At 44.9% G+C, this 12,995-nt stretch overlaps 1 protein-coding gene across 7 annotated transcripts in view; it reads left to right on the forward strand.

The window, feature by feature from the left end:
- Positions 1-12,995, forward strand: part of LOC117053660 (carbohydrate sulfotransferase 11-like) — a 115,891-nt gene that overhangs the window by 41,543 nt on the left and 61,353 nt on the right. For 4 of the 7 annotated variants that reach the window (XR_004427428.1, XM_033161618.1, XM_033161617.1 and 1 more), the window contains exon 2: positions 4,564-4,602. The exons of 2 other annotated variants lie outside the window; for them this stretch is intronic. Coding sequence is in view for 4 of the 5 variants with exons in the window: in XM_033161618.1 (XP_033017509.1) it covers positions 4,564-4,602 (39 nt within the window). In the remaining variant the exon portion in view is untranslated. Of the gene's footprint in view, positions 1-4,563; positions 4,669-12,995 lie in introns of those variants that run through there. One more of the 7 variants, XM_033161616.1, reaches the window with a different exon arrangement.

The raw sequence follows: 12,995 nt of genomic DNA on the forward strand, positions 1-12,995 counted from the left end.
GGTTGATTCTTTCTTACTTTTTCTATATAAGATGTAAATGTTGACATCTTAATACCAATCTTGTTACATTTGTCTATTTTAATAATTCATAGGAGACAGTGTTTCTGTCTCTTGTATTCAACATTGCACAGCTGGCTTGGTAACTAATTGAGGAGTGGTTGTTCCCTTCAGTTATGTCTCTGAGCATTAGCCACTATAGAACACAAGGCAGCTGAGAACTTCTAATGGGTGATTTATTGATCTGTGTTTGGTCTCCCAGTTCTTTTTGAATCTGTACCTGGTTTTCTCCTTCAGAAGCTGCCATTGGGAAGATCATGACCTGTTTAGATGCCTCCTTAGCCCTCTGGTGGGTTGCGTTTGTCTTCTGCAACATAAAGTTATTTGTGTGTTCAGACCTTTTACCCCTACCCCTAATAAATTCAGACAGGACTCAAATCTTGGTTTGGTTTTTGGCAGAATTTAGGCTACAACTTTATTGATTACAGCAAGTGATTGGTTGCATAGGCTCTGGTTCGAGTAGCTCCCTGCTCTTCAGGTAGTGCTGACCCAGGGTTCCAGCATAGTTCAGCCATGGGTGAACACCTGGATAGTGGAAAGCCGGGGCCCTGCTCTATCTGCCGTCCAAATGTCCCCATGGACTCAGGCATGGGCTCAACCCCCTCTCAGGGGTTGACCAAATCACCAAGTCCCTGGATTCCTTTAACCGAATACCCTTCACATAGGGATGGCGAGAACGCTCTCCCATCCCTATCACCTGAACTAGAGCCTATCTGCAACCTTTCAAGTTGTGATGATTTGCTACGCAGCAGGCAAAAGCCAAATGGCAACAGCCAATCAGCCAAGTGGGGAAAATTCCTGCCGTGCCCCTGTCCCAATGACAGATGACACACGGCAGCATAGCAAGGTCAAGCGCACAAGCCCTCGATTTATTTAGCTTGCGTCCCATTGGTCAGATCGAACCCCACATCGAGGGACCTACCTATTGGGTGTTGTGCCTGTCAATCACTCCCACCCACAACACAGGGATTAGGTTGCCAGGTCTCACCACAATACGTGCCCTCTTTAAGGGAGGAACGGTATATATTAATGAGAAGGTTGGTGGTTTGAGCCCTCCCAGGGACAGCTGTGTGCAGGATTCCTGTATTGCAGCAAGTGGGACCAGTTGAACCTTGGGGTCCCTTCCACCTCTACAATTCTGTGATACTACAGGTGAAACTTGAAAATTTGAATATTGTGGAAAAGTCCATTTATCTAAGCAATTGTTTTCATTAGCTACTGGAGTTTAATATATGAGATAGACTCATGACATGCAAAGCGAGATATTGTGATGATTATGGCGTACAGCTGATGAAAACCCAAAAGTTGAAATTGTTAATTTGGCGTTCTCATCAGCTGGACGCCATAATCATCACAATTATAACAAATAAAGGCTTGACGTATCTCGCTTTGCATGTCATGAGTCTATCTCATATATTAGTTTCACCTTTTAAGTTGAATTACTGAAAGAAATGAACCTTTCCACGATATTCCAATTTCTAATTTTCTAATTTTTCGAGTTTCACTTGTATATGTTGTGCACAATTTCTCTTGATGCATGATATCAGCTTCTCTTAGACCTTTGGGGCTTTGAACTGTGTGACATAGTGCTTTTTTCTTTTCTTTCTTTTCTTTTTCCTTTTTGTTAAAAGAAACCCCCTGTCTGCTGCCAGCCAATACACTTTATGTCAGTATGCTGAGTTTCCATGGCCTTCAGAACGCTACGGCATCATGATGTGAAATTCCAGAATAATGAAAGCAGCCCTATTCCCATGGTCTCTGTTCCTGTGTGGATTGTTATCTTTGTTCCTGTATGATTCAGACAGTCTGAAAGCATTTGGACCCCTGTTTTAATCTCTCTTTGCTGGTCAAAGCTTGCACTCCTGAAAAAATGCAATTTCACCTGATATTTATTCTCTTTGCTACTTAACTTGCTTCATCCACCTGAATAAATTCTTGTTCATGTTCTGTAGGCCAGCATGTGTTTTATACGATTAGCCTCTTCATCTTTTATCTCTGTATTTCCTGTGTCCTTGATCTCCTGTTGTCTCGTTGTTGTGGATTTCCCTTGCATGCTTTAGGACAGAACTGACACATTCTGTCCTAAGAGAGCGGTTGTAAGTTCTGCAGCTGACAAGTGTTTTGGGAAGGACTCTTGTGCTTTCAACAGTTCCTTTCCCTGATGATTTTTCCATTGTGTCACAGCTAGAGATGCTTAAGGAATTCAGTTTCTGTGAATTCTGATGCAGACTGACCTGATCTGCACCCCCTGAACTAATGCTCAGGTTGGGAAAAAAATTATTCTTTGGATTTCACACTTACCTGAATTTTGCAACATAGCTCTCAGCTACAAAAAGGTGCCAAAACATATTTAAAATGCATAATTTAGAATAAGATGCGTTCAGAAATGTGCATATTCAGATAAAGTACACATTTAAATTAGCTATTTTGTGTTGAGATATGTAATTAAATATTGCAAGTGCAATGTAGAAGATAACATTGTGCTTTTATATTGTCTCAAGACTGTTTTAGTAACAATCCTCTAAGGATTCAATCAGTGAATTAAATGTGTGTTTGATACAGTTTAACATGAATTTAATATACAAAAAAGCAAAGGCATATTAAATAGAACCTTCCCTTCCCCAATGCACAGTTGGACAATACCTTTATTAAGACCAACCTAGTTGTCACAAAATAGTGACACGCTTTTGAGTCCCTGGGGAGTTCAATCATGTGGGCTCCGGTATAATCCTTTTCTGTGTAAATTCTCACAGGATTGTTGCGACAAAGAATGAACATGTAATATCACTTTTCACAGTAAATGTGCTATAGACCCAGTTTTTGTACAGTTGTGACACAGAAGTTGTTAAGGAATGTAGTTAATGTGTTAATTCCATTAGTGAGGAAAGAGCTGGCTCATTCCCAAAATGCACCTGGCCTGAATCTGGTGACTTCCTTATCAGTGCTGCTGGACAGATTAGGCACGTAACTCAAATTACAGCGTGGGTTGTGGGTCATTGGTCCTTACCAGGAAGGAGTGGATAGTTGTGCAACTGTGGAGAAGAGCTCATCTGAGAAGAAGACTTGGAGAACTGCCATATCTTTGCACTCCGAGAACTCTAAGCTGCTTGCAGGACTCTGCGCATGTTGACTTTCCTGCATTGCAGGAGCTTGGAACTCCCTTGGTGTCCATTCCAACTCTACAGTTCTATGATTCTATAACTTAGAACTTGTGTGTTGACATCTTTCGGCAAGGAAGTTGAAATACAGGGACCCCTTTGGGACCAGAGGGAGAAAACTCTTGGTGTAACCTGCATATACTGTGTAAATATAGAGTGTGTGTTTTGTGTGTGTCAAGTAAAACAACTCTACTTAAAACCACAACTGTTTTGCGTTGGTGAGCTTAACTGCTCTACTGAAGCTTCCACAGCACACACACAAGAGAACAAGATTTATAGGGGATAAAGACAAACACACACACCCTGCAGCAGTAGGGGTACCGTTTTAGCATTTATTTATTTGTTTCTTTAGGTATTCTATTTTCATCCTACCCAACTTCCAAGGAGGTTAGGGGAACCACATGGCTTTGCCGGCCCTGCAAGTTTCATCTGCACACAAACCCTGTGAGACAGGTTGGGCTTTAGCAGGAGCAATTGGCTCAAAGCCACCCAGTGAGATTTATGGCTGAGTGGAGACCTGAACCCACGTCTTCCTCCCTTTATCATAGTCTACCACTCTTGCCCCTCCACATCCCATTGGCTCAGGATCATTTTCAGCATCCCATTCCTTTCAACTCATATCATAGTTCACTTCTTAGAAGTGAGACCTGCTTTTTATTCTACTATTGATCATTTGAAGTGGTGTTTTCATGTCTCCCTCTATTATGCATGTGCAGCCCTGGTGATTTTAATAGAAAGCTTTGCATAAAGCCTGAGAGTAAGACATTTGTTTTTGGTATTTGAGATTCCTGCTTTGTATGAACTCTCTGGCTAGTTCTAATAAAAAGCCATGATTTATATAGCCTATGCACCATGTAAGTGTGCTCGAGGTACAGCAACAGTTGCAGCTCTCTGGATAGTAATCTGCTGTTTTTCATGGCATGTTATAGGCCCAGTATCAATTTGAGGGCATATTCTGTATTATTATTACTTTCTGTGGCAGCCCAATGTACAGAAATGTATCTGGAAGGGCTAGATAGGTGCTAAGGCGCTAAGAAAGGCAATGCATCTCTTTTCAGCTGCACAAGAGCTTAACCCACAGATGGAGAACTTGCTGTCTTCCAGCTTTTGTTGGACTACAACTCCCATTATCCCTCACCCAATGACCATGCTGGCTCGCCGATGGGAGCCAGAGTTAGCCAACTTCTGTTGGCTGCCCCTGGCTTAATCTGTTATCTGAGTTAGAATCCCCCCATTCATATTTTTTTTCCTGTGCTGTAATTATACCCATAATTAGCAAAGTGAATCATACAAAATACTTGCAGTTCTTTTACTTATTTATAAAACTTATATCGTGCTTTCTCCCCAGAAAGAAAATTGAAGCATCTTACAACAATCAAACAGACATGTAAGAAAACCAACTTCACAAAATGCATTAAGCGACCATAAAAAAAATGGAATCGGCTTAAAAAAGGGAAAGCAGCAAAAATGAGGAACTCATAAAACTCTAAAAAACCTAAAGTGAAGGCACAGAGGAAAACAGCCTTCAGTTTTCTTCAGCTGAAGGCCTTCCAAAACCATCAGGTTTTGGCTAAATGCCTGAAGTGAGGAGGACCTCAGGACCTCAGGCCAAGTGTGGCCCTCCAGGTTTCAATATATGGCCCTTAGTACCCCATCCAAGCTACACACCTCTTCCTAAGCCAGACCTCTCACCTGCTCTTCTCTGTGCCCTCCTGATTCTAGCTAGGCAAAAGCACTTAAGGACTTGAACTGTGTGGAGGTCCCGTGCTTGTCTGGATGAAGAACTGTGATGAGTAGGGGCAGAGACCTCTGGCATCTGTGTGGCTGGCATGAACAAAACCTGTCTGCTTTTTGCAGATGTTGAATGTGGAATATTTAGGTAACTGCAGCGCAGTGCAAGAATATATTGCATGCCCAGAGGAGGTAAAGATTATTCAAAATCAAAGAATGTAGCCAAACAAGGCCCCAGCATATAGGTTGAAGGCACATAAGGCCACCCCCTTGTTGAAGCTAAGCAGGTGTCAGGGCTGGGGTCAGACACAGGTCAGCAAGAAAGGAAGAAAATATATGATGCTGTGAAGTTAAGTCTTTATTTAAGAAAACGAAATACAACTCAGCCTGGTGGTCTCAGCAACCCTTTCCAATAGGTCTTGCCCCTATGGAGCAGTTCCCTGGATTGAAGGCCTTCTACTCACCCTGAAAACCTTCAGGATGTTCCCCAAGCAGTCTCAAACTGTGTCTGTCCACCTCTGACCTCTGCTCTGCTTTTCTCATTACTCTGCATGTTCTTGGAGACCAGCGGGAAGGGGAGCTTGTCACAGCAGGAGGGAGAGACTCCTTGGATTCTTCAGCAATCTATTGATGCTCCATCTCTGCTTCAGCCTCAGAGTCTGAACTGTTCCCTGTCATAGGCTCTGCCTGCTCACTAAACCCTGTTGCTCTTTCAGCTTCTGACACCACCTCCCACCAATCTTCTCCCTCTGACTGCTCCTCTGTGTCCCACAACCAATCCCCTGGCTCTGAGCCTTACACCTCTGGCGTTTTGCTTGGGGATTCCCCAGCTGGTGTCTCTCATTCCTCTTTGACCAGCCAGTCCCTGACAGCAGATCAGAGTCTGATCAGTGCTTGGATGTATGACCACTTGGAAGCTATGTTTACACTGCCTTTGGGTCTATGATAGAAGAAAAGTGGGATGGAAGTGTAAGAAAAGTAGAATTGGCTGTGTTGTATTTACTTGTTCTTCTCATTACAGTGATTGCAGATTTCTCTCATTTCTCAAGTTTGCGCAGCACATTACTGTTATGCTAACTTTTGGCATGTCGGGCAACTTCAGGAAATGCATACAACATCTGCAGCATAGTCTTTTCTCAGAGTGTCCATTGGTGCCAATGCAGTTTGTTCCGTATAAGAAAAATGTGGCACGAACAGTAGCCTTAGTCATGACTATCTATGGCAGTAGCTGGTTAGCAGTTGATCTTGGTATAGTTTAGCAGCTGTCTTTAGGAATAACATCTGCTTTAAATGGAGCGAATGAACACGAGCACAAAAAAGGAAACCTCTGTGCTCTTGAGTTCCTTTATGGATGAAAGTGGGAGGAGAGGCGGTTCAGTTCAGGATAAGAAACAGAGCCCGTGGCAAGGGAAGGATTTCCCTTGGCTTTCCTGCCAAATGAGCGAAGGGGAAGCAGAGAAGTTTGCTCCTCAGGAGGGAACTGCTGTCAGAGTCCGCTTCTTCCTCTCCCAGCAACCCTTAATGCTCCATCCCACATTGCTTCAGAGAGGCCCCTGATTTTTCATAGAGGCTTTTTTGTGGGGTGCAGGTAGCTGTAGGGGAGAGATTCTTATTTTAGGATCCAAGCTAATCATCTTCCACAGAACCTGAGAGGCAGCTACCAGGCTTGTTGGGAAAACTTGATTGTTTGCTAACAGTTCTTCACTTACTTGCTCAGTAGCCTAAGCAGCAATAATAACACCAATCAAAAGTCTTATTTAAAGGAACGTACACACGTAGGTCCATACTGAGTTAGCTATACTGTTGTGGGTTGAGGTCAATGTGTGACTGCTGACCTTGGGTGGGTTGTGTTTTAGCACAACCAGAACCACTAGAAAAGATCTGCTGCAGTGGATTAAAAACCTGCTGCATGCAGTCTGGGCCATGCAGAATGTCTAACAGTCACCGTGGGTTGAAAAAACAGCTGTGCATGCCCTAAGATGGTCATATGAATGGACTTGACTACTTCATTTATCACTTTGCTAGGCCCTTCTGTAAATAAGTTTTATTACCCTTAGTCCTCTTCACTTCTTTGCTTGACACCTGCCACTTTTGGATAACAAAAACACTACCAGAACTATCAACACATTAATAAGGAAAGCAGTTTCTAGCAATATGATTACGTAATGCGTTTTCAAGTCCCCCATCTTTCAGATTTTCTGTTCAAGTTGCTCCAAGTGTCTCTAGGTGTGAGATAAGATGAGCAAGGTAAGTACCGGCACTGGGAAAGGTTTCAGCAATGAGTGTTTCATTTATGTCGTATAGCATGTGCGTGGAGTGGAGAAATAGGCTATATCATGGATTTAACTTTGGCAAATCAGATGCAGGTCTCATACTGCGTAGTATGCACCAATGTTTTGCTCAAGAGTAGACCCGTTGAAGTTAATGAACATAGTTTGCTAGCACTGTTGTACTAGATCACTTTGTGTAGAACAGGCTTCCTCAATCTCGGCCCTCCTGATGTTTCGAGACTACAATTCCCATCATCCCTGACCACTGGTCCTGCTAGCTAGGGATCATGGGAGTTGTAGGCCAAAAACATCAGGAGGGCCAAGTTTGAGGAAGCCTGGTGTTAAAGGGGGTGAGCCAGTGACTCATTTTATTACTTGTGATGCAGTGCCTAGTACATATTGGACACTTTGATTTTAAAAAAAAAATGTTGATGAAGTACGATGGACCTGGTCTGAGCACATTTCCTTTGCCCTGAAAAGAAATGCTTTGGCATGAAGTGAGCATATGTTCAGCCAAACCACTTCTTCTTCACTTCGAATAAATGTTTGTCTTTACCTTGAACTGCAGTGATTGATTGCAGAAAAAGGAAAGGGACAAAACTCTACACTGCTTTTGTTGTTGTTGTCATTTTATTTTATTAGTAGAATACATTGTTTAAAAAGTGGATGGCTAAGAAGTAGGTTGATATTCTTAACATACTTACCCATCTAGCAGCAGATGAAAAATGGCCGGCCCTCACTAAATTTGCCTGACAGTTGGTGACTGACTTGAATCTAATATGTAAGCTTCATAAGCTTTGCCATAATGTTTTGAAACGGTCATAAACCTTAAGAGTATCCTAGTCACACATTTAACCTGCCACATTTAACCTTCCTCTGCATAAGAAATTTATGACAGGTTCCAAATACAATCCTCAACCTTCTCCTTAAACCAAATCACAAAAAAGAATGGGTATTGGGTCCCATGGGAGCTCAGAGTCCACAATATATTTAAGCAGGCAGCAAGATAGCTGGAATTAGACATTCAGTGCCAGGTCTGGGAATCCTGGTTGCCACCGAATAGCTACAAAATAGGGGCAAGGTGCAGGAATTTAGGGTGGGAGAGACTGTACTTTGCCTCTGTGCACCCACTGCCTGTCCCTTGCCACTCCCTTCCTAGAGTCATTGCTCGTCACAATGTTGGAAAACATACCCAGAACCCCTTGTAGCAGGGGGCAGGAAGAAGCTAGGGGAGGAATTGTGAGGAAAAGCCACAGGCAGAAGAAGGGTTTATGTGCTTCTTCCCACTTAGCTTGAGATTAAATCCTCTTCATGCCCCTCTGTAGCTGTTGGACTGCACTTGGATCTGCCGCTGAACGCCTAATTTTGCTGTCACCAAATCACGATTTCCAGAGTTCTTTGGTGAACAGCTAAACTCATTTCCACAGGTAGACAACATACCATATTGCATGCACACACTCCCCAATTCATTTAGAGTACAAGCAGGGCTTTTTTCAGCCAGAACTCGCCAGAGCTCAGTTCCAGCACCTCTCAGGTGGGTGTTATTGGCATTCTAAGAGAACGAGGGAGGTGTTCATGATGAGTTCTGGCACATCTTTTTTCTAGAAAAATAGCACTGAGTACAAGGAACTGGCAGTTCTCCATCTGCAAGGAATTGATCCTCTGTTGTGGTAGCACCTACTCCCTGGAACCTGCCTCTTTTGCCCATTCATATATCTCTGTTTTATTGTTTTTGGCACCTGCTAACCAATTTTTATTTTTTTGGCAAGCCTATCCGCACAAGTGTGGGATGTGGGTGGCGCTGTGGGTTAAACCACAGAGCCTAGAGCTTGCTGATCAGAAGGTCGGTGGTTTGAATCCCCGTGACAGAATCAGCTCCCATTGCTTGGTCCCAGCTCCTGCCCACCTAGCAGTTCGAAAGCATGTCAAAGTGCAAGTAGATAAATAGGTACCGCTCCGGCGGGAAGGTAAACGGTGATTCTGTGCGCTGCTCTGGTCACATGACCCGGAAGCTGTATGCCAGCTGCCTCGGCCAGTAACGCGAGATGAGCGCCACAACCCCAGAGTTGGACATGACTGGACCTAATGGTCAGGGGTCCCTTATCCACACAAGTAATTTTAACATGCAGTCTATTATGCATATTTGCTTTGAAACTGCTGGCCTTTTAAATATTTTGCTACATTTTATGTCAATTGTGTTTTTAGCTTTCGATTTAGTTGCTATTTTTTAATGAAGATCTTACGTCGCCTCATGTAAACCACTCAGGGGTTTATGTCAATTAAACAGCATATAAATCTTGTCAAGTAAATGAAAAGAAACCAACGTGTAAATGTGATGAAACTCACTGTATATGGTGGATCCAACATACGGTGTAGGTAGGAGGACGACAGAAGATTCTTCACACTTTACTTTTATGGAGAGTGCCTATGATCTTTTGGGTCCGTGGTGCAAGGGATGTTTGAGATTCATGGCTAATGCCATATATGCAGAATAGGAGAGAATGATTAGGAATGTAGGCAGCACGCCTCTTTGGGGGAAATGCCTGGCACCCTTCCAATGAACTTATAATTGCTTCACCATGAAAAGCTGCAACGCAGACAGACGCAGCGACAGGAAAGGAAGAAAATCCCTAAAATGCAGAAGTTGGTGATGTAATGGGGATTTGATTCATAGCTGACCGCTGTTCTCAAGAGTCACCTTCGAGCGGAGCAGTGTGCTCCCCTCCCTCCGCAGGCAGATGATTTACTGCTTGACAGGTAGCTCACCAAAGCCCTTTGGCTGGAATCAGATGGCTTGTCTGATCCTTGCCGGTACACATCCATTTTCTCATACCTTCATTCAGGAGGGAGCGAAATAAGGCTGACTGAGCACAGTGCATCTAACAAATGCTTTGTCGGGTTACAGGAGCTCAGGTATTAAAAATTTATTTCTACCAAGGCTGAAGCAGCATTGAAAAAATGAAAAAGGGTGATTTATGGGCAGGGAATTTCTCCTTGCTTCATAAAACCATCATATCCTACAGCTGAGCATTTGTCAAACGCTACTTTAAAACAAAAAACAAAAAAACCTCACTAGCACCATTTTGGTTCTTTTGTCCACAATGTTTATTCGGAAGCCAGGTTTGCATATAAAGCAATTAAATACAGTCAAACCTTGGTTGCTGAACATAATCCGTTCTGGAAGACTGTTCGGCTTCCGAAAGGTTCTGATTGGTTGAAGACCTTCTTGCACTCAAGTGGAAGCTGCGTTGGATGTTTGGGTTCTGAAAAAAGTTCAAAAACTGGAGCATTTATTTCGGGGGTTTTGGTGTTTGGGAGCTGAAACGTTCAGAAACGGAGCTGTTCGGGAACCGAGGTTTGACTGTAATATCTTTTTATTGCATATGTGTAATCACTTGTTTTCAGTGAGACATTTTTTGTAGCTGCTGGGGGGGGTGGATGTTGAGAACATGGTTAGAGCTTTAAGTATGGTAACAGTAAAAGGTAAAGGTAAAGGACCCCTGACCATTAGGTCCAGTCGCAGACGACTCTGGGGTTGCAGCGCTCATCTTGCTTTATTGGCCAAGGGAGCCGCCGTACAGCTTCTGGGTCATGTGGCCAGTATGACTAAGTCACTTCTGGCGCACAGAAATGCTGTTTACCTTCCCGCCGGAGTGGTACCTATTTATCTACTTGCACTTTCACATGCTTTCGAACTGATAGGTGGGCAGGAGCTGGGACTGAGCAGCAGGAGCTCACCCCATCGCGGGGATTCTAACTGCCGACCTTCTGATCAGCAAGCTCTAGGCCGGGGGTCTGCAACCTGCGGCTCCGGAGCCGCATGCGGCTCTTTTGCACCTTTGCTGCGGCTCCGGGCAGGGCCGGTGCGTTTAGCGCCGAAATGTAGGGGGCGCTGCGCCGCGCTGCTGGTCTGCCTGCGCCCACCCACTTCTCTACCTTGCCGGCTGCTGTGCTGCTCATGCGTGCCTCGTTTCGTGCCAGCGCAGGCGCAGCAGCAGACCGCAGCAGCTTCCCTCCTTGGCGCCTGTCCCGGCGCTTGTGCTTGGCTGCTGCTGGTGGAGCTGCTGGCTGCTGCGATTCGACGAGGCGCGATGACTCGATGAGGTAAGGAGGCAGCTGCGGGCTGGGCCAGGGGCGGTGGGCGGTGGGCGGCGGGCAAGGGGGAAGCCCTCTTTTTAAAAAGTGGAAGGGCCCGGCTCCAGGACACGTGGCAGTCTGGGAAGGAAAAGGAAGCCCGGCTGTTCAGCTAAGGGCGGCCCAACGGGATGAGATGGGTGCGGGAAAAAGCTCAGGAGACGACCGGTCCCGGGCTCTGTTTCAGGGGCACGCAGGAGACTTCCCTTAAGCAGCGTGGCGAAAGGGGCCCGAGCATGGGCGTACCGACGGGGGGGGGGGCAGGAGGGGGCAGCGGCCCCCCCTAGAAGCCCCCTGCCCCCCTAGAAGCGGGAGTCCCATGGACTGAAAGAAGGGTTTTATCCATTCTGAAGGAATGTTTTCCCGCGCCTGTAGGGGGGACGTGATCAGCTCCCTGCTTCAGCCCCTCTCAGCTGCCTTGCCCAGCCCCTCTGCTGGCCAATAGTGATTGGGGCAGTGTGCATGCTGTGTGCTTTTGCATAAGTTTGCTAAACTTTTAGGGTTGCATTGTGCTGTTCATGGGGCGGAAGTATTCTGGGGGGTTGGATTTCTTCTTCTAGATTTGCCCCTGCAGCGTTAGGCGTTCGGACAGTTCCTTTAATACAGTGCTTGTTGTTTGGCTGGGGGGGGGGAGCGTTTCGTGATATTTTGCCATTTTGCCTTCATTACCTGCTCTTCATTACCTGTCTAAATTGTGCTATGAGCTTCTGGGTGTTTATATTTTTGTGGGCCGCAATGGTTTTGCGGCTCCCAGTTTTTTTTCTCTCTTTGGAAACGGGTCCAAGTGGCTCTTTTTGTCTTAAAGGTTGCAGACCCCTGCTCTAGGCTCTGTGGTTTAGACCACAGTGCCACCAGTAGAGGATAGCAATTTATAAATGGGGCCACAATGTTGGTATGGATATTGTATCCTCCTTTAATGACTCCAAGGCATACCTTCTGCATTCTGTTTCATTCCCCACCCCATTAGACCACCTCTTTACACAGCAGGCAGAGGAGGATGGGGGGTGGTGCGTTTGCTAGTAGAAGAACAGCGTAAATGGAATGTTCCTTTATAATCTAACTCTGTAGCTTTCCAAATGGTGCTGAACTACAATTCACATCATCCCTAGCCATTGGCCATTCTGTGAGTTGGAACCCAACAACATCCGAAGGGCAACAGGTTCCCTATCACTGTGATAAAGGGGCAAGTAGTAACCATTTTTTTAAGGATCACACTAAAGCAAAAGCAAGGTTAGCTCACCTCGAGATAGTCTGAAGGAAGGCAGTCTTGAGTTTTTAAAAACAAACAGATTTGAGTGGTTAACTCATTTTGTTGCATCTTTACAGTGTAGTCTTGGAGAGAATCCTGTGGTGTTCCTGTTCAAAAATATACTTTATATATATTAAGTACATGTTTTATTAAACTGAATGGGGAAGTCAGTCTCTTGAGTGGTCAGCTGGAAGTGACAGATGTGATTATGTAGCCCAGGTCAGGCCGAAGTCAAGAGCTACAGCAGCAAATGATGATTTGAGAGGCCAGAGGCAGGAATGTAGCCAAGGTCAGTTGGGTGCTTGGGTCCTAGAAGTCACAATACCTGTGTTTGCGTGGCTTCTCTTCACAATATATTGCACACAATGGAGGAGCAAGCTTGAAGCATCCATTGGG

The sequence above is a fragment of the Lacerta agilis genome, chromosome 10 (assembly GCF_009819535.1).
Source record: "Lacerta agilis isolate rLacAgi1 chromosome 10, rLacAgi1.pri, whole genome shotgun sequence".
Taxonomy (NCBI): domain Eukaryota; kingdom Metazoa; phylum Chordata; class Lepidosauria; order Squamata; family Lacertidae; genus Lacerta; species Lacerta agilis.